A 21357-nucleotide genomic window follows, 5' to 3' on the forward strand; every position below is an offset into this window, starting at 1 on the left:
TTGTAAAGCATGCAAATTAAAACAAGGTACATACAAAGTAATTAAACAAGAATTAAATAAACAACAATTTTAACATGAACAGTTAAAATAATTTTATATTTCTGTTTAATATAATCATTTATTCATGGCTTCGCACGGTCGTTGTTAAAGTTCACACGATAACGGTATTATTTTGATGATCTCTGCTTTAAACAGTGCAAAGTTTGCTGGAAAAAATAATTATACGGTATAAACTGTGAACGTTCCATCAACAAGGATACCATAAACAATGAACATATTCAAGAATTCATTTTACTTATTATCGGCAATATATCACGACGATCGACCCAGTATGTTGTTTTTTTTTTCAATATCGAATGTGCAGATTTACATTCATATACAAATATTTGTCTTTATTTCATAACTACACATTTTGTTTTAGCAAAATTGTACATTAAAAAAATTACTTGAAGTATTTTCAATCAGAAATATGTTTTTATATACATGTACATGTAATAATAAGAATAGAAACGCTAAATGGTATTTCTAAGAACGATAACTCTACTTCTTGTTTTCTAAAAGATGGGAAATTCAATTCATCGCCAAATTCGTTATACCGCCATGATTTCTAAATTACAAAAAGGCGGCGGTTTATCGAGAATTAACTGTAATTGAATATTCAAGTGACCTAGATATAAAAATGACCGAAATAAACCTGTCATCATGACCCCCTATCTCTCACTAAAACTCTGTCTCTGTTTTCTGGTGTATTGTCCAGACATAGTCTGAATTTTCTCTAATACAGTCTTCAGCCTTCTGTCCAGAGCCTGGTAATGTTCCTCTGTCAGTATGGGGGAGATTGGATCCTGCTTCAACACAGTCCTCAGAACTCGGCTTAAAATTCCATCACTGAGGGTCAGAAGTCTGTTGTAGGTATCGAACCTGATTCTTAAGAAAGCAGAGACAATATTAAAACATAGGCCGATTTTTAATGCTGTTGTGATTCAATTATTTGCTTTAATACTGAGGTGTTTTCATACATGTATAGGTATATGTCTTTGCAGTCTTGAAATCTTTACTATATCTTCATGTTTGAAATCTTTACATAAATGTACTTTATATAAATGATTTTAACTTACACACAGCATTGGTATAGGGGTGCTAAAATTGAGATTTCATCATGGAAAGGATTTCCAAAGCTGAAAAAAGATGTAAATGCAGTGTATGATCTAGAGATTTAGGTACAACATAAAACCATATGCCAAAGAAAAAAATCCCTCATAATTAAATTGCTTTCGTTTATTAACCAAAAAAAAAATATTGGTTTGAACACCAAAGTTTCAAAAATTACCTTTTTCCATTGTCGAGTATAAGAAAAACTGATTCTAACTGATTTCCAAGGGTTTCATATCTATGTCTGTCAGCATTTCCAATCAGAAAATCAAAGACAGCAGTGTCAATCAAATCAAAGAGTCTTGGTCCATGACCATAAATAGGACTGGATTTTACAGCATTGCAATAATCTGGATCCTTTTCCCATCTAAAAATAAAATTTAAATATTAATTCAATCTTCCATGTCTAGCAATCAAACCAAAAAGTGATTCTGGCTAGAGATCTCCTAAATTTATGCATCTATATTTCTTAAACCCTAGTATTAAAAAAAATAAACATGCTTCAAGAGAATACAGTTAAGACTTACTGTGTATATTGTTTACTGTTTGTTTCAGGTTGATATAGCTTACTATGTTTGTTTCAGGTTGATATAGCTTACTGTGTTTGTTTCAGGTTGATATAGCTTATTGTGTTTGTTTCAGGTGGATTTAGCTTACTGTATTTGTTTCAGGTGGATATAATTTACTGTGTTTGTTTCAGGTGGATATAGTTTACTGTGTTTGTTTCATGTGGATATTAGACTTACTGTGCTAGTTTCCCAGAGCGGTAGGTCCTTGCCCACGGGTGTCTGTAAGTTTTGAGGGGGTAGGACTTAGGGAGCCACAGTATTACAGTCCCCTCCAGTACGTCCCCCTCCGCACACACACCCGTCTCCTCCCCCTTACAGTAGTAACACTTACCATAAAAACAAGTGTTAGAACCTACATAAAGGAAATAAGTGTACATTACATGTAGTTGAATTTCACTACAGGATTACAGTATTGTGGTTTTAAAATGCATTATCATTAACTTATTATGGTAAATACAGTGTATAACAAAATGCATTTATAATGAATCAAAACTGTTCATCCTTAGCACTTAACACAGCATGTTTAATTGAATAAAATTCAAAAACTGTAGGGCCTAACATAAATCAAGCATTTTTCCTCTTCTGATTATACAAAACAACTGTCACAAAATTTTATCATGAACATGTGCAAACACAGAAGTGTTTAAATTTTCCAACATCTGTATTTGCAATATGAACCCAATTAACATGTACCATTCACAAAAAAAGTTTTCAGCAGCTGCTCAGTTCCACTGGGAATAATTTCTGTTTTCAAATTTATCTTTCTGCCTACTGCCAAAGGTGTTCGTCTAAACTCCAAGATCCTGAAAATGCATACAAAACATTTTTTAATTCAACTTTTGAAATTTTTTTTGAATATATGTATATATATATTTTTTCAAATACACATTTATTTCATTTCCATAAATATTTCCCCGATATTAGTAAACATCTTGTTTTTTAAAAAAAAGTGTCAATGCTGTGCAAATATATTTCACAGTAACATACTGTAAACCAACTTTTATTCGCGACGACTTTTATTTTGCGATTTACCAGACGTTAACTAGTTCGCGATGATTAATTTTCATGATCAAGCCTTTTTTGGATCTGTTGTTAATACAATAGAGACTTTCAGGACCAGTTCGCAATGAGAAATATTCGCTATGACGAGGCTCTCGCGAACCTCGCGAAAATTTCTTGCACATGAATAAAAGTTGGTTTATGACAGTACTGAACACTTGATGCATATCACAGAGAAACACTGATATATGGTTTTCAAACATTAAGTGGTTTATAAAGAATGTAAATATGTGTTAAATAACCTCTATTTGCTTTGAACTGCAGTGCCATACAGCATATTATTAAAGTAAGCATACAAATTTTTATTAATTTATTTAATTTCTCCAAAATGTAGCTCATATTGCTTTAAATAATTTCATGTGGAAAAAAAAGTACATCTACATGAGTATATAAATAAAATATCTGAATCTGACCAACATTTGGATGAAACAAATCTCAATGATTACAACAAAAGTAATCAATCTTCATAAAAAAGGACCCATGATTGATGCATAAAACTCAATATAAAAGTGTCACTAAGTGCTCTAGGGTAATTACATATTGATGAAACTTGAGTTAATTACATGTATACCTATTGAGATGGAAAGCTGCGATTTCACCGTTGTGTCGGTCAGCGCCGGAGTACGGAGTCTCGGTGAAAATTTCCTCTCTCCTGTACCTGAAGTATTTTGATAGACATCAAAGAAAAATCTGGAAACTCTTTCTTGCATATGAAACAAGGAATGTATGGCAATTAACTTATCTGTGATTTTAAACATTTTCATTTTTAGACAAGGTCATGTGACCCGGCCCATCTACTTGTTTACTTCCAGTTGTTTTAATAATTTTATCAAATATTACCATCTTGGTTTGAATGCAACCACTTGCCCTCCTTCAAGAATCAGAGAGAGCTTGAGTTGTGTCCCTTTGAAGCCTGTGTCAGCTGAAATAATTTTCCTTGAAGCCATTTCCCGGAGAATAGAACCTGCCAAAAAAAAAATAAAATATGTAAAATAATTTTATCTGTGTCCATTTGGTATTCTTATATGCAAAATGAACAGATAAGCATTGATTTTTGTGTTGAAGCATAATGAAATGATGGTAAAATCCTGAACAATTCTCTTTTTTTTTCTCCATGCGTAGAAAACAAAAAGCAATAAAAGTGACATCTGTCACAGAGCTTATCCCTGGAGATGTAACGCACAAATGTGATAAATAAATGTGCACGTTATATAGATAACTTTTGGATCAATACATAACATTTGCTATTTCTATAACCTTCAGCATTCGTTTTAACAGTTTTCTATGCAAGCCATTACAAATAACAAAATTCTGTCCACATACTTTTTGTATGAGGAGGACTACCATATTTTTATTATTAGATGGTACATCAATATTATATCAGAGAAAAAAAGTAATCAATCATTTTAAAACTAAATAATGTATCTAGGTCTAACATTTTACACCTTAATCAATTTGGCTGTTTAATCCCATATTGATTTATAAGGAGAACAGATCCATCAGATGGGCTATGGCAGTGAGGATGCTGACACTTGTTGTGATAAATGGGCTTCAACCCTAGAAAGTTATTGACAAGTTCTATGTGTTTTTCGTTAGTCCTGATGAGGTGCTTAATAATCCTTTAACATTCAGCATCTTGTCTCTGCACAATAAGCTTTCGACGCTGTCTTTGATGTGTAGTGGAATACATCTAAAATCTTGTTAAAAAATCTTTGATATTCCATTAAGAAATTCTTTTTACTTATTCAAATATTTTTTTATGATGTAATGGATTATTGAAACAAAAATGTCATATAATATCAAAGACAAATACTCTACAGAAGCAAAGAAGTTGGTCCCATGGCTAGAAATTTACGGTATAATTCCTATTAACCGTCCCTGCCTCTATAAGTGCCCCCTTAGGTCTTTGTCAATTGTCAGGAAATAAGGGCCCCCTGTACAGTGATTAAAAATCATCTAGAATTGTATTCATAAGTCTGCCAAAATTTGAAGAATTTCAAAGTGAAAATGAAACCTGTCTATAATCCAATTTCTTGTTGGAAAATGAATCATTTAGCTTAATTTGGGTGGATTATCTTCACTTAAAGTAACGTTAAACATTATTTTAATGGTTCTTTGAATTTATTGCTTTTTTCAAGGATTTTTTGAAGTTAAAATATGATATTAAATATTACAAGAGGCCCACGGGCCTTATAGGTCACCTGAGTATCATGCGACAACTTTCCAACAATTGAATTTGATTCATGTTTTAAACTAGAGGCCATGAAATTCAATTTTGAAAGAGGCACTATTGCTTATCATAATTATGCACTCAGCATGCTTATTTTGGTTACTTAATACCCAGAGGTAGATCAGAGTAACACAGAGAAAATGCATTTCCACTTTTAGTGAATTTCAGGGACCCTGGGTCAGGGCTACTTGTGTTGAGGTTGGTCAACAGTTTAGCTCCACATCCCAAAGGAACCATTGACCCCGAGGTCGTATCTTTCAAAATTTTAGAAATTTTTTACAATTTAATTTCACAATGCTGTTGATTAATACCAAAGTGCAGATTTCAAAGCATTAAATCATTTCAGACTATGTACCCCCCCACCCTCAAAGTACCTCTGTCCCAGGGGCCAGGAAATTAATCATTTTTGGAAGAAGCAGGTTTTTTGTCATAAACATATACTAAGATCATTTGGCATTATCCCCAACAACAAAGGAAAAGATTTTCAAAGGATTCATGCATTTTCACTATATAAACATTAGAGCCCCGCCCTAACACAAGAAGCCCTAACCCAGGGACCCTGAAATTCAAAAATCTCAAAGAGGCATCCTTCCTCCTCATAAATATGTGCATAGTTCATTGGTTAAATACTCGGGTGCAGAAAAGTAGAGTTTTAAAGAATTTATGCATTTTCACTGTATAATCAATAAAGCTCCGTCCTAACACCAGAACCCCCAACCCAGGGGCCATGAAATTCACAATTTTGGAAGAGGTAGCCTTATTCAACATAACTATGTACTTGGTTAGTTTATTTAATACTCAGGAGCAAAGAAGAAGATTTTCAAAGAAATAATTCATTTTTTACTAAATAATCTATAAAGCCCCGCCCTAACACTAGAACCCCTGACCCTGGGGCCATGAAATTCACAATTTTGGAAGAGGCAGCCTTATTCAACATAGCTATGCACTTGGTTAGTTTATTTAATGCCCATGAGCAGAGAAGAAGAATTTCAAAAAAATTTTGCATTTTAATATATAATCTATATAGCCCCACCCTACCACTAGAACCCCTGAGCCTGGGGGGATTTAATTCACAATTTGAAAAGAGACAGTCTTATTCAACATAACTATGCACTTGGTTAGTTTATTTAATGCCCACAAACAGAAAAGAAGAATTTCAAAGAATTTATGCATTTTCACTATGTAATCTATATAGCCCCGCCCTAGCACTAGAACCCCTGACCCTGGGGCCATAAATTTCACAATTTTGGAAAAGACGGTCATTTTCAACTCACCTATGCACTTGGTTAGTTTATTTAATGTCCAGGAGCAGAAAAGAAGAATTTTAAAGAAATAATGCATTTTCACTATATAACCTGTTTAGCCCCGCCCTAGCACTAGAACCCCTGACCCTGGGGCCATGAATTTCACAACTTTGGTAGAGGACTCAATGCTGATTACAATCATACAAACAGTTTGACTGCTTGATGTCCAGGAGTAAAGAAGAAGATTTTTAAAGATTGCACTGATTTTAGTGGTTTTTGCCCCACCCCCCAGGCCCCAGGGGGGCAGGGACCATGAAATTCACAATTTCTGTTCCCCTTCACCCATAGATGCTATATGCCAAATTTGGTTGAAATTGGTTCAGTGGTTTCAGAGAAGAAGTTAAAAATGTTCAAATGTTAACGCACGACGACGGACGAAAACAGATAGCAATAGGTCACCTGAGTTTACTCAGGTGACCTAATAAAGAGAATACAAAATAACCGCCCCCTTTTGCAATTTTCCAAGCGCACGGGGCAGTTAATAGGGATTATACGGTATTGACTTTCCTAATCAATGTTTTAATTAATCTCCTTCATGGAAAAAAACAGTGGGCTAAACTGTTGGATTGAATGTAGATTAATGTATACGTCACAGACATTCTGTTGAGCATGTAGGATCTGGACTCAATCTACACAATAAGTGTTTGAAAATAATCACGTCTTTTCAAATGTGCAAATTAAACTTCAATCTGATGCTTATTAAACAAGTGGCCAAAAGGCCACAAAGCCTATCTGTCAGTCACTTTGGTCTAGCAGATTTTTTTATGATATTTTCCTCCTTGAAGACCTACAGGTGTTTTATTCAAAGTTAAATCAATGATCATCAGGACCCAGCTGTTTACAAGATATTTTTTCCCTTAAATGCAACAGATAAAATTTGGATTTCTGATTTTGGCTTAGCTGCAGAACTGTAGTGTTATGGTTTTAGTCTTTGACCATAATGCTACAGATCCCGTAATTCAAAAAATGTGCAATTTACGGCACAAGATTTTTTGCGCACAGTTTGGCACTTTAGAACTTTGGTAAATCATCTACCTTTCATCCCCTAATTCCATACACATTCTGAAAACAATTTGTATATTTTATTCTCCTCTGGCTCAGGTGAGCTAAAAAGTGAAACCCATATTAAATACATTAGGGAAAAAAGTTCAATAAAATGTACAAGAGTTTAGCTTAATTGTATCTTTTCACACAATTTTTTTACCTCCAAACACATGGAACAAATTCTGCTACACGTATAAGATGCTTACTCTAAATCACAGCTGAATTTTTGGTTGAATCAAATCAAATATCATAAAATCAGTGTTGAGCATTCTTATATCTAACCTAATCAATAACAAACACAAATGCCAATTGATTGTTAAGACTCTTGAGGGTTTCCACAGTAAAACATGCCGACTGTTTTCTATAGAGTTGTCAGAAGGGCAAGAGAGGTCACAGGCAAGATACTTAAGAAAAGAAATATCTCATCTCATTTGTATGAAAATGATACATGGACCCCAAAATTATTCTCATCAGGAAGCTGCATGTCTTCTTAATTTGAAAGACATTATCTCATTTCATAAGTTAAGTTACAATTAAAAACAAGAAACCCATGGGTAACATTGCTCACCTGAACACTGGTTAAGAAAAATCAGAAATCAGTTCAGTATTGAAAAGCTCACATGCACGATGTCCAGGCTACCCTAAAAGGGGGTGGTGATGGGGGTTTGATTTAAACAAAATTGCATCTACTCTACCCTAAAAGGGGATGGGGATGTGAATTGAACAAAATTGCATCTACACTAACTAACAATGCTTACTGTACATATTTCTTTGACTGTGGCATTTTTCCTAAAAGATTGAACTTTCATTGTGGTCCCATCCTACCCCCAAAGGGTCATGATTTGAATAAATTTAAATCCTCACTACCTGATGAGATGCTCCCATATAAATATGACCATGCAATCATGGCTTTGCTGTTCTTGAGAAGTCAGGGTTTTTAAAGTATTTTTTCCTCTATACTTTTATCATCCATTGTGGCCACACCCTACCCAAATGGTCATGATTTGAACAGACTTGAATCTACGTAGCTTGAGAATGTGACCAATCTTGGCTTTGCTGTTCTTGAGAAGAAAATTTTAACAGATTTTCCTATATATTCCTACTATGTAAAACTTTGTTCATTGTTGCTCCTCCCTATCCCTGGAGGTCATGATGTGATGTAATTACCTCAGTATCTCTCCTTGGAAGAGAGCATGGCCCTTCATTTGAACAAACTTGAATCATCTTCACCCAAGGATACTCTGTGCAAAATTTGGTTGATATTGGCCCAGAAGATGAAATTATGCAAATTTATTAACGACAATGACATTGACAAAAACGACAGACAATATTGTAAATGTATTATATTAAGAGTGAACAATATTTGGCGGAAATTGGTTTTTGTACAAGTTAGCGTAGATTTGATTCAGCACATTTCTTTAAGACATTTAGCGTTGTACTTGAATTAGCAAAAGTTTCTTTCCGCCAAAAATGCTAAAAAGAATACACCACCAAATGTAATACGTTTACAGTATACAAACTTTGATCAGATCAGAAAAACTCACTTGAGCCTTCCGTTCAGGTGAGCTTAAATAGAAATTTAATGTGATGTTTATAGATGTTACAGTACAATCCTTTAGGGTAAAACAAAGCTCTTAATTTGGACAGTTAATTGTTATAGCAAGTTAAAAAGAGATCCCTGGCATCCCTACATACTATATGTTAACAAGAGGCCCATGGGCCACATCGCTCACCTGAGAAGCTTTGACCATTCTGTTCTTTACCAGATTTCACCCCTGTTATACATAATGCATCCCCACCCTACCCCACTGATCATAATTTAGACATTTTGAAATCTACACTACCCCATGATCCTTCCATGGGCACATATGTTTCAGCTTTTTTGGCCCAGTGGTTCCTGAGAAGAAGATTTTCAAAGATTTTTCCAATATATTTCTATGTAAAACTTTGATTCCCTATAATGGCCCCACTCTTCCCACGGGGGTCATGATTCCTACAATTTAGAATTTACACAACCCCAGAATGCTTCCACATAATTTCACTTTTTCTGGCCCAGTGGTTCTTAAGAAGAAAATTTTCAAAGATTTTTCCTATATATTTCTATATAAAACTTTGATTCCCCATTGTGGCCCCGCCCTTCCCCCGGGTGTCATTATTTGAACAATTTAGAATCTACATTATACCAGGATGCTTCCACATAAGTTTCAGCTTTTCTGGCCCAGTGGTTCTTGAAAAGAAGATTTTCAAAGATGTTTCCTATATATTTCTATGTAAAACTTTGATACCCCATTGTGGCCCCGCCCTTCCCCTGGGGGTCATGATTTGAACAATTTAGAATCTACATTATACCAGGATGCTTCCACATAAGTTTCAGCTTTTCTGGCCCAGTGGTTCTTGAGAAGAAGATTTTCAAAGATTTTTCCTATATATTTCCATGTAAAACTTTGATTCCCCATTGTGGCCCCGCCCTTCCCCCAGGGGTCACTATGGGAACAATTAGAATCTACACTATACCAGGATGCTTCCACATAAGTTTCAGCTTTACTGGCCCAGTGGTTCTTGAGAAGAAGATTTTTTAATGACCCCACCCTATTTTTGTCTTTTCTTGATTATCTCCCCTTGCGAGGGGATATGTCCCTTCATTTTAACAATTTAAATTCCCCTCTACCCAAGGATGCTTTGTACCAAGTTTGGTCAAAATTGGCCCAGTGGTTCTTGAGAAGAAGTCGAAAATGTGAAAAGTTTACAGACAGCTAGACAGACGGACGGACGGATGACGGACAAAATGTGATCAGAAAAGCTCACTTGAGCCTTCGGGGCTTCGGCTCAGGTGAGCTAAAAACTAAAGCATTTTTAATAAAAGATACAACTTTTCCCTACAGATGTTATAATTATTTACTTGCTTATTTTGAGCAGTTAAATTATAAATATGTAATGATGCTGCCACGACAGATGAGCACACTGTTTACATTTCCAAGTTTAATTAAGATATTAAAGGTTTTCATGGATAAAAGTATCCAAAATCTCTTTAGCTCTGATCATATTGATGCAGCTACATCCTTTGAATCAAGAGAGCTTATTGGAATTTCCCAGGATCCAATACATGCTCCCTGCTGGCCAAAGTTTTCATGGTTGGTAATGAAGTGTTTTTTTTCCGAAGTTGTTGCATGCTTGTGATCAATAAACAAAATCCTGCGTGTACATTTCCAATGTAATGAATATGTAAAGGAGACATTTACTGCAACGGACCTATTAAACATTGTTTTATAGAATAATGTTACCTCACAATTTTCCTACAAACTAAAAAGTTTCTTTCTTAAGTAATCAATCATGAAACAGAATGGGACCATTTCTGAAGGGAAACACGTTATAATTACAGGTAGGACATCATTTTCTGAGAAAGTAGCATGGAGAGAGATCATATGATGTTATTAGATTTTTTTATTGACAAGTTTGGATATACAACTGAGGCATTTCCATTACGACAAGGTTAATGCCTCTTGTACATTAGAATTAATATCGAAATTAGGAAAGCACGTAAAATCAATTTATCTTAATAGATCTCATTTTTTTTTGACAATACAATCTTGATTATTTTAGAGATTTATGAATATGTATGACAATTTATAAGTAATTCTGCACTAGTGTCCACAAATAACACTATCATACATACAGTACTGTTTAACTCTACCAGAATATTTTTTTTTTTTACAATTATTAACAATTCCTTCCCTTTTCTCTATCCCCCCTAAGCCTCCCAGCTCTTACATACTGGTATAACAAATAGGTCCATGCCCTACTTTGTTCAATAGTCCTCTGTAGATGTTGGTAAATTTATATGTTATTTAAATTTTAGTCTCCAGTAGGCCTAAAGCAAATAAAATTTAATCTTGATTTATAAATTAATGAATTAGTCAGACAATCAATTATTGGTAATTCTAGAGGCATTAGTGTCATTCCAAACAATGGCATATGATTAAACAAACTAGAATCTGCACAACAATTGTTTACATATTGTTCTGACTTTCCTCTAGTTAAGAAGAGATTTTCAATGTAAAACTCAACTTTTCAGAGGAATACAGTTGTTGTCGATATAGATAATTATAAAATCACGCATTGTCAGATAACCACAGCAATCTTCTCTTTTACCTATCACCCAGCAAACTCGATAAAATATTCAATTGCCATAAAATATGTTAATTTATTGATAATAGACAACCAATCAGAAAGTTGCAACTCTTCAATTTTGAAAATATGCTAAATGCCATTATGACACTGTGCAGCAGCCAATCAAATGACCTACGCACATTAATTACAAAGAATTTTTTGGTGAGTTTGCCCACAAGCCATATGAGATTGACCTGTAGTTATCTGACAATGGAAATTATGTGACCTCTTTTACAAACAGACAAATAATTTATGAAGTCATTCTGTATGAGCTTGCCCTGCTATATACACAATACAAATATAGACTTATAATGCCCCCAGTCTTGCCTTTGGAGTCTATGATTAAATCAACCTTTCATATGCTTCTCGCATAGTAGAGATTTACCAGATATTACCAGAAATATAAATATGCTCAAAAGGATGAAATTTTCATCTATCTAATAATAGTCATAGATATACTAGCAAAGTCAGTCTTGAATCGAATTAAATAACTTAATATACAAATATGTACATATATCTCAGTACATGTAATAATTAAAACAAGGTAGGTTGCTGTCTTGGAGTTTGTATTTATAAGCATCAAATATTTATGCTACACAGGGGCTTTAAGGCCAACATGATGGTCTTTATTATATACCTAATGCATATCACTCAATTTTAATGTTGATTTTAGGCAATAATAATAAGCAGAAAAGATTATCTTTGGTTCTGAAACCATTGGTAAAAGCTCTGAGGAATTTTTAAAAAATCCTTCCAACTTTAATCTCTGATTTTTTGCCATATTGGCTATATGCACCTGACATTTCGAGATATGATTGGGAAAATCTTAATTTCCCCAGGGTATCCCTTTCCATAATCAACTTACCGCATAATTTGGATGCAGACATAAATTACATAACATTCCCATCATCATGCATTTGCATGTATAAATTCTGAAATTTTTATTTCTGAAGGCATACATTTACTGTTCAACAGCAATTTCGAGATTTGGATTTTCCAATTTGGAAACAATTTTAACAGTCAGAAATTCATAAACAATGCTTACTATTTTGTTCTTGATTATAAAAATTAAATAATATAAATTACAAAAATTAAATAATATAAAAACTTTCTAACAAAAATCATATAACAAAATGAAAGTTTTGATTATTGCAATATCAATTTCCCCTTTAAAGGCTTTTTAAGGGAATTTCAAGTGAACATCATGCAAAAAGTACATTTTTTCTGAGTTGTGTCACGCACAATATGAATTATATATAGCACTTACTCAATTACAACACGTACAAAAAAATCAATGCTGCAAATGCATCACTTCTGACCCACAGAAACTGTATCACTCAAATGGAATTTTAAATTACAAATTTGAATTAAAAAAGATAAAAATACATAATGTTCATCAAATATATATGCAAACCGAGGTTGTTTCCAACAAACAACAAAATAACTGGCAAAGTAATTGTCAATACTCTGTCTGAAAAAGATCTGCCACACACATAAACCATGCAACAAACAGAATCCAAAAAAACATGCTGAATTAGAGAAAAAAAGGGTTTCGTGTTTGGCAAACTCTTACAGTAGCTTGGATGTTGACACAAGTAAGCTCAAATCAGTCATTGATTTTCATGTGCATTCATGTGAAGCAAAGTCAGTTACGATTCTCTCACAAATGCCCTGTCCGATAGATCAAGGGTATTGAGCTGACCCGAGTATTGACTAAAGGTGAAAATTATAGCCATTGTGAATCTGCGTTGAGTAACTTGGTCATCAATTTAAATTATGGATTTGTTTTGCTGACTTAATGTTAAGTATGGGCTTCGGCTGTTGCTATCAATAATGGGGTGAGTGCGATGTAAAACTGTTAAAGACTTGTTTTTGCTTTTTTTGGTTTTGTTGCTTTCCTGTTCGTAATCTAAAAAAACCTAGACATTGGGCTTCTAAAAACTTTTTATATAAAACAGAAAGGATAAATGAAAATGTGAGGAATAACTACATTTTCATGTTTTTACACTGTATTTTAGAAATTCCTAACAATTAATGTAAGAGTCTGAATTCAAATAGAACAAATTGGAATAGTGAACACACACTGCAGAGAATGGAGTGGGTGGGGGTGGGGGGTATGTATTTCTATGGTGAATGGCAAGTTGTCAGGACAGTGTATTTCTGTAAAGTCATCACTTTGGTAAATTGAGCTTTCGATTAAGCTAATACAAAAATTTCTTATCAAAACATTCCATACTATTATGACCAGAAGATATACAGTCTAAAGTTTAATTCAAATTAAGGCTTTAAATTCTTGAGAGATTTCACTCAACATATATTTCTTCTTATGCCATTCCATGGAAACTGCAATATGTACAATGAATCACATAGATTAAATTCTCTACGGGATCGATTTAAAACGAAATAACTAGAAAAAGCATGCCTTTTTGTAAGCTTTATCTAAAGCTCTCTCCATCTCTCTCTCTTTTGATAAACTAAAAAACTTTAATGATATATATTCCCAGTAGTCAATTACTTAGATGTATAGCACATGTTACTTTAATTACTGTCAGGATATAATCAAATTACAGATTTTATACCAGCACAGGGTAGAGCCCATTCAGATTTGGATAATGTAAGATTTGTTATTGTTTGAACAATAATAAGTACCATTAATCAAGAACACTAAACAGGCTGCTTTACAACCTTTATTCTGATACTTTACCTATAACATGTGAGTAACCAGAGCATATAATTTTCAGGGTGTATTATCCTTCAATGCTACATCTTGGCAACTCTTTGTTGGGCTTGCAATCTCTTTTGAACATGTTGAAATGAACCTCTTTCAAAAATTTTAACATTAATATATAGGGCACATGCAACATCAAGCAACATTACTTGTATCTGTTATATACAAATACATAAAAGTTTGGTCCATTTTAAGATTTATGCTTACTCCAGATATTAACAGCTGGAGAAATGTAAACAATTTGTGTGATATTGTAACAGCTTTAACTGACTACATAGTTCAGCAGACATTAAAAAATGTAAAACATAGAGTGATAGACCTGTAGTCAAAGATTATAAAGTTCATCATACATGCAAGTTTTGTCTAGGTAGATCTAAAGTTTCTTGAGAATAGACCTGCTCCAAAAAAATTAACTGGTCACTCATCTGGAAAATATGTCAGATCCAGCATCCAGAGTAAAATGGTTAGCATCAATCCCTTGATGAATGATATAAGCAAGTTTGGTCCAGGTAGTGCTTGCCAATGTATATTACTTGGGAACTGACCTGCTCAAAAAATTTAACCTGGTCACTCATCTAAATATCATCATCAGACCCAGCATCCAAAACAAGTAGTGTCCATCTCTTACTAGATGCATCAAACAAGCAAGTTAAGTATTGGTAAGGTATATAGTTACTTGGGAATAAACCTGCTCTAAAAACTTTAACCTGGTCTCTCAATCTCATCTTGAAAATGTAGGTCAGACCTAGCATCCGAAGCAAGTCTGTTGCTGTCCATCCCTAGGTACATCATTCATGCAAGTTTAGTCCAGGTAAGGCTTAAAATTACATGGGAATGGACTTGCTCTAATAACTTGAACTGGATCACCGAGACTAACACCAACAATATAATGAAGGTGAGCTAAAAATAAACAAGTTGACAAACTGGGGTGTGGATCAAAAGAATCAGAAACCTTTACTTGAAGCTTTGGCTCAGGTGATTTAAAAAACACACACAGTGGACCTTCAGATATCCGGATGCCAGATATCCGGATGCTTCAGTATCCGGACGATTTTTCATCGGAACGGATTTTTAAAATTTCATATTGTCTTGTTTAACTGTTGATTCAGGTATCCGGACGCTTCACATATCCGGACAAATTGACTGGGAACCAAAGCGTCCGGATAAATGAGGCTCCACTGTATATATCATGCAATATGAAAGAGTGGACATTAAATTCCCAAGTATAAACATCAGAAACCTTCCATGCTTAATATTAATTGACAACTTTGTTTCATTCTATGCTTGTAATATACAAGATAGTGATACCCAAATATGTATGCTAACAAAAATAAATTCAAGAGCATCCCATTTGAATGTAGTATGCTACCTATATTTGTATATAAACACAAGTTTTATTCTGACTGATTTTTAAAGTCTACGGCATTATCCTGATTTATTTAAGTATTTATCATAAGTGGCTTAACTCATGGAGAAACGTAAGCCATATATCCATGTATACACAGAAGATATACAAAGAAAATACATGTGTAAAGAAATTTTAACTTTAATTCAAAACAAACGTAACCTACACTAAGTAAAATTAATCCTTGTACACAACCTAAGTTTAATTAAAACAATAAATCAAAAAACGCCATCAGGTCATCTTTTATATGGATTACAACGACCTTGACATGCAATGCACACATATCAAGTGTTCCAATTTCCCCCCAAAGTTAACCGTCAAGTGAGGTACAATTGACATTTGTTTTTTTCTGATCAATATAACAATGTTTGGCTCCTTATCTTCTGTAGTGAGTGAGGAGGGGGAGAATGGATCCACAACTCACCGGCGGAGATATAAAATCAAAGAGAGAAGAGCCATGAGGAACAGATATCAGAAAGTCCCAACATATGCTTTAGGTCCCGATAAAGATATTCTTAATTATGCCTATGGATCAGAGACCAATCTTGAAAGGTGAGCATTAATATTTCATTAATTAAACTAGGTAACAGGAGAACTGAATTTTTTGGGAAAAGCAGAAACTTACTTCATCACACTTAAATGGTACTATATCTAATTTAGATCTACAGATGCATTCAAAACCAGGATTCAGATACCATCATACATGTTGTCTGGAGATCTGATACAGATCCTTTTTACCATATTTTTTTTAATACACATGTATATTAAATCTAGAATACTGTACAAAAACTCATCTCAGAAAATTAACTCATTGTAGATAAAGATTACATATTCTAATGAAAACTATTGACTTTTCTGGCAGCCAGGGTAATTATCAACAGTAAATTTCATACTCAGCCTGATGAAATGCCTTGGTAGCTTTTTAAACATTTGTAATGAATTAATCATGAAGGTTCAAATTCAAGTAATGTACTCATTAGTTCTTCTGTATTTCTGTGTGATGATACTTTTTTAAAAATCCTCATTTTCCAGGCACATGGTATATACTATTTTGTTCATCTAAAATTAAGACAGTAACTTTTGTTTTATGTAGATATATTTCTTAAGTTTAACCCATAGATATATTTCTTAAGTTTAACCCATACCAAAAGTGTGCAATATAATAAACTTACCTATTTCTGGGGCATACTCTGGATGTATCTCTCTCCCCTTCACCATTCTTTCTGCCACCCTCCATGGAGATTCTTTGAGGGGATAGTTGAAATCTAGCCTGTACTTTTTCTGTAGCTCACTGACAACATCCTCTTTGTCTCTCTGAGTCTTTTCCCTTACCAGGCCTGAGTTGTCTTCCCTTGCTACAGGAAGACCTTTGTTATCTGTCTGGATTATCTCCCCTTTGATGTCGGGCTCCAGTATTTTGTAGGAAACAAACAGAATAAAGATGACTGTTAAGCAGACAAGAACTCTCCATTTCCTTCTCATGGTAATGACTTCATTGTAGGTTGGTCTGCCAGAGTTGTCCCTCTTTCACCTGGCAATCAAAATTCAGGATTTTAACTAATGATATCAATATGCACAATACAATGTAATTCACATAAGGATATAAAATTGTAAGTACACAGTACACTATAGATAGATAAAGCTTTTGCAGACAGCAGGTGCCAGGTCGTGGTGGTCTGGAGACTTCACCTTGTACACTATTGATAAGACACTCATCCACTTTGTCTGTAAAAGTGATTAGACAACATTGACTTTATCTGAATGTCCGACTTTTTTGGGGTTCATTAAAAGACTGCCTCCTACCAGAATTATTGTTTGGTTTAGCATTTATATGTATGTCATTGTACTATTAAGCATTTAATCAGGAAAAAAGGACAGACAAAATGTGTCAGCATAAATCAAAGGTTTTTACAATGCTTGGATCTGCAGCTGTCTGCTTTATCTGTGCAGATTTTCTCAAGCAGAGATCAAGCTATAATTCTGCAGGTAGCTCAAATTTTCTGTGCAATATCATTTAAAAGGTCTAGATGGTGTACACCTTAAGTTTTCACTTTTGCACTTGACTGAGGAAAAATGTACACCAGAGGCCTGTTCAAGAGAGCGAACGTTTGCATGCGCTTGCCAAAATTCCTTATACCTTGAATAAAAATGTTAGCGAGTGCTCGCTCTGTTGAAAAGGCCTCAGTTGTAAGGTGTAGACATGCAATCCAAGCATGCCCATAGTGAAACATGTACCTGGGTAATCAATATATTAGGCAATTTAAAAAGTATCTGTATTAAATTAAAGATTTTTAGAATATTATTTGAAACACTGAAATAGCCTATAATTAATAAATTCAAATAAAATTATCGATCTTCATATTCATCAGTCTAGTTCACACTTTGCATGACCAGATCGCTTTTTACTGGATCTTTTTGTTATATATAAAATTCGTACCTCTGACCAGTTTGTATATATAATGTATATATATAATGCTTGAACCCCATGTATCAATCTTGGTTTGGATGAATAAAATGAACTTGAAATTGGGTCAGTCAGGTATAGATCTATAATTTCTTAAAATATAACAATGTTCAGTCTAATGTCAACTTGACTCGAGTATAACACTCTAATAGAGTTCAACTCGTATGCAAGAAGAAGAAGATTAGGTTGTTCTAGGCCTATACTGCCTAGCTTAATTAATATAAATATATGATAATCAAAATATCTTCATCATTTTCACATACAATCATAAGGGATTTGTATTAAAGGTCAATAAAGGAACTGTTTTGCAAAATACATCATGATAAAATCAATGCAGTTGTATCTCTTATCACCTTATTTTCTCTGATCAAAATATTATAACAAAGTTGTTAATCACAAATAAAAACCGAGGAAATTCGAACCATTCGTAAGTTGCCACTTTCAAGTTCTGTGATTTATTGTTATTTCATATGCTAGCTCACTTTATGCCATTGAGATTTTCATCATTTTGATTTTTTACCATATTTGGTAGGAGTTTTTCTCCAGTATTCATCCTCAGAGCAGACTCTCCATCGAAAAACAAAAACTGACCAGTTTGCACATAAAATTATACAAAACGAAAAAATGGCAAACAATGTTGCAAAATACTCCATGAACACATATTTAAAGACACTTCTATTTATTTCTCAAGAGTGTTTTTCTAATCATCATTCCTTTAATCATGACGATTACTTCAATATTTTAATGGACCGCGTGCTTTGAACATTTCTACAGTATTCGTTGCGATAAATGACAGCTCCTAAAAATCAATAATTCAAGATTTGATGCTGCAGCTGAGAATGGATAGATACAAAAATGTTTGAAGATGACATGGAATTTACGGATTCCTATTCACAAGTTCCTCCATTACCACCGAGATATAGGTTCAGGGATCTCATCTGGGGGGAATCTGGTCACCATGGTCAAAATGATGACAGGTTAGTCTTAGTTTGAATGGAAGATGCCTTTGACGTTTTATCAGCAACTATTTTAGTATTTATAAACAGACCTACAAATTGGATTTACAGTTAATCGGGAAAAACTCTAAAAATGAATTTACTTATATTTCACTTCAGTAGGATTTGTTTTTAAAATGAGATTTTCTTTAACATATGCTTATTTATTTTGCCTTATTAAAATACATAGGCCTAGTGATAAAATTTCAGATTTCAAAATAATTGAGTTGCTCGCAGACTTCCAGAAATCAATAATTTTATCTATAATGAATAATTTAAATAGTGGAAGTTAAATCAGAACTGATTATATTCATTGTCATAGGAACATGTATGGAACACGTCAACATAACATGAAGTAATATAAAATTTATTTAATGTATATTTATCAAGGCTGAATACGCAAGTTTCGAGATTATCTCCCTTGGTGCGCTCTTTCGTTGAGGAGGGGAGTTTCGTTGCCGCGTAAACAGACAGGTGGGACAGATATTTATTATTGGATACATTGCATCATCGATATACTGGTTTATCATAACTACATGATTGTCAGGATGCACTCTACAACTCGAGAATAACCGAATTAATGTAAAAAGACATTTTTAATGCAAAAAAATCGTAACAAAAAAAGAAAATGTCAGTGGATGTGAGACTTTTCAAACGAGGGAAGAGATATGGACCTCTAATAAATACGGTACACATGCATCCATCTGATCATTGCACATCGGCAATCTAATTGATACGTTGATTCTTTTCCTTATTATAATTTTAAAAAACCCACTAACTTTTTATAAAATGTTTGTACAATTAAGAAATCAGTTACTTTTTATAGAGACTACGACGTTTCTTTCGTTTTCAAGTACATATAATTTAAAGTAGATTTGTAAATATGCATAGTTGAGCTTGATAAAATCATCAAATACATCACTGCTTAACAATATTATCGTTCTATAACATTTAATAAATTTTAAAAGCCATAAATATCGTTCATTTATTAATGCACATTTGTATACAGTAGCAATCTGTCCCACCCCCATGCTGAAATGGATACTTTTTGCGCGGATCTATCGTAGAAGAGTTACAATCTCAAAACTCGCGTATTGAATGATTCCACATCTTGTTGAACTTATAATATTTACAAATATTTACATTTTCAATGTCTTTGTCCAAGATAAAATTACAAATAGTAAAAATACTTTATTTCTACATAAATCTTCTGGTTTATAGACAGGTGCGGTTAAAAAAAAATCATGTGTGTGGCAGGACAAAATGAGACAAAAGTGGGGCTTATAGCACTTAAAATTTGCGGAATCAAGAGCATGTAAATACGAGGGTTGATCCAAAAGTTCGTGGAATTTCTTCATATCTTATTTATTTTTCAGTGGAATTGGTTGAAAATTACAAATAAAAATATAGACACTAGATGAAAATTTTAGATTAAAAAACATTTTAAGTATCTTTGATAGTAACTTTATGGCAGTTGCCATAGAAACGGTTGTTAGGAAAGGCGGGGGAGACATTAACGCGTTTATTATCATATATATTCTGAATTCGTGAAATAAGAATTAAACCGCCCTACGTGGTATAAAAACGAAAACTATGTCATAATTATGATTGTTTGATCTTTTATAAACCTGTGTGTGAGAGTTTTACTGATTTTACTGGATATTTAGTTTATAAGCTGATGGTTTATTGTTCATCTCTAAGTTGTAACATAACGTAAAATTTCGGTCAAGTCACACGTTTTGTGAAAATCCCGGAAGCACTCTATCTTAAACGCGTGTATCATTGACATAAGCTTGGGGAAAATGCATTTAGTTACTAGTTTTCCAGTGGCATAAGAAGTTTAAGAAAAATAGAACTTCCATGGACATTGATAAAGTATGTGGTCGCTTTTCAGAGTCTCTGTTTACGTACGTATCCCCCTAGAAAAATTAAAAGCGTTAATGGATGTTGTTGGCTGTGGCACTGTTCTTGACATTGCTACTGAAGTTGAACATTATATGGAAAGATGGGTAGCTTTTTTTGAAATATGAGTAAAAAATGAAGATAAGTTGGTGCAAGAGGATGCCCAGGCTTTTCTTGAGAGAAAAAAATGGAGAAAAGGGCAGCATTTTGTAGAATTACGTATTATAATTGGACATTTGGGCGAGATGCTTCTATAACGTGACGTGACATATCTAACTTGACGTTACGTTGAAGTCTCCCCCGGGTTTCCCAACTATCCATTTTCAGAAAGCTCGTGT

The 21357-nt window shown here is 33.7% G+C and overlaps 1 protein-coding gene across 1 annotated transcript; it reads right to left on the reverse strand.

The window, feature by feature from the left end:
• Positions 1–651: 651 nt before the first annotated feature.
• LOC134279017 (glycosaminoglycan xylosylkinase-like) lies at positions 652–18746 on the reverse strand. The gene is made up of 9 exons (XM_062761329.1): positions 18643–18746; positions 16831–17189; positions 3621–3744; positions 3352–3438; positions 2415–2524; positions 1899–2073; positions 1331–1519; positions 1119–1178; positions 652–927 (listed from the first exon to the last, which is right to left on the reverse strand). The coding sequence occupies exons 2-9, from the start codon at positions 17138–17140 to the stop codon at positions 711–713; spliced, it is 1272 nt and encodes a 423-aa protein (XP_062617313.1). The 5' UTR covers positions 17141–17189; positions 18643–18746; the 3' UTR covers positions 652–710.
• Positions 18747–21357: the final 2611 nt, after the last annotated feature.

This window comes from Saccostrea cucullata, unplaced genomic scaffold (genome assembly GCF_032062105.1).
Source record: "Saccostrea cucullata isolate Sc308-1 unplaced genomic scaffold, CSIRO_AGI_Scuc_v1 ctg667, whole genome shotgun sequence".
Taxonomy (NCBI): domain Eukaryota; kingdom Metazoa; phylum Mollusca; class Bivalvia; order Ostreida; family Ostreidae; genus Saccostrea; species Saccostrea cuccullata.

What these genes read in the sequence shown, in the direction of transcription:
- LOC134279017 (XM_062761329.1), bottom strand. Translation starts at nt 17,140, where the DNA reads ATGAGAAGGAAATGGAGAGTTCTTGTCTGCTTAACAGTCATCTTTATT. An exon ending in GAAAACTTTTTTTGTGAATG is followed by an intron (nt 2,074 to 2,414) that starts GTACATGTTAAT and finishes TCCTTTATGTAG; the next exon opens with GTTCTAACACTTGTTTTTAT. An exon ending in CGCTCTGGGAAACTAGCACA is followed by an intron (nt 1,520 to 1,898) that starts GTAAGTCTAATA and finishes TTTTATTTTTAG; the next exon opens with ATGGGAAAAGGATCCAGATT.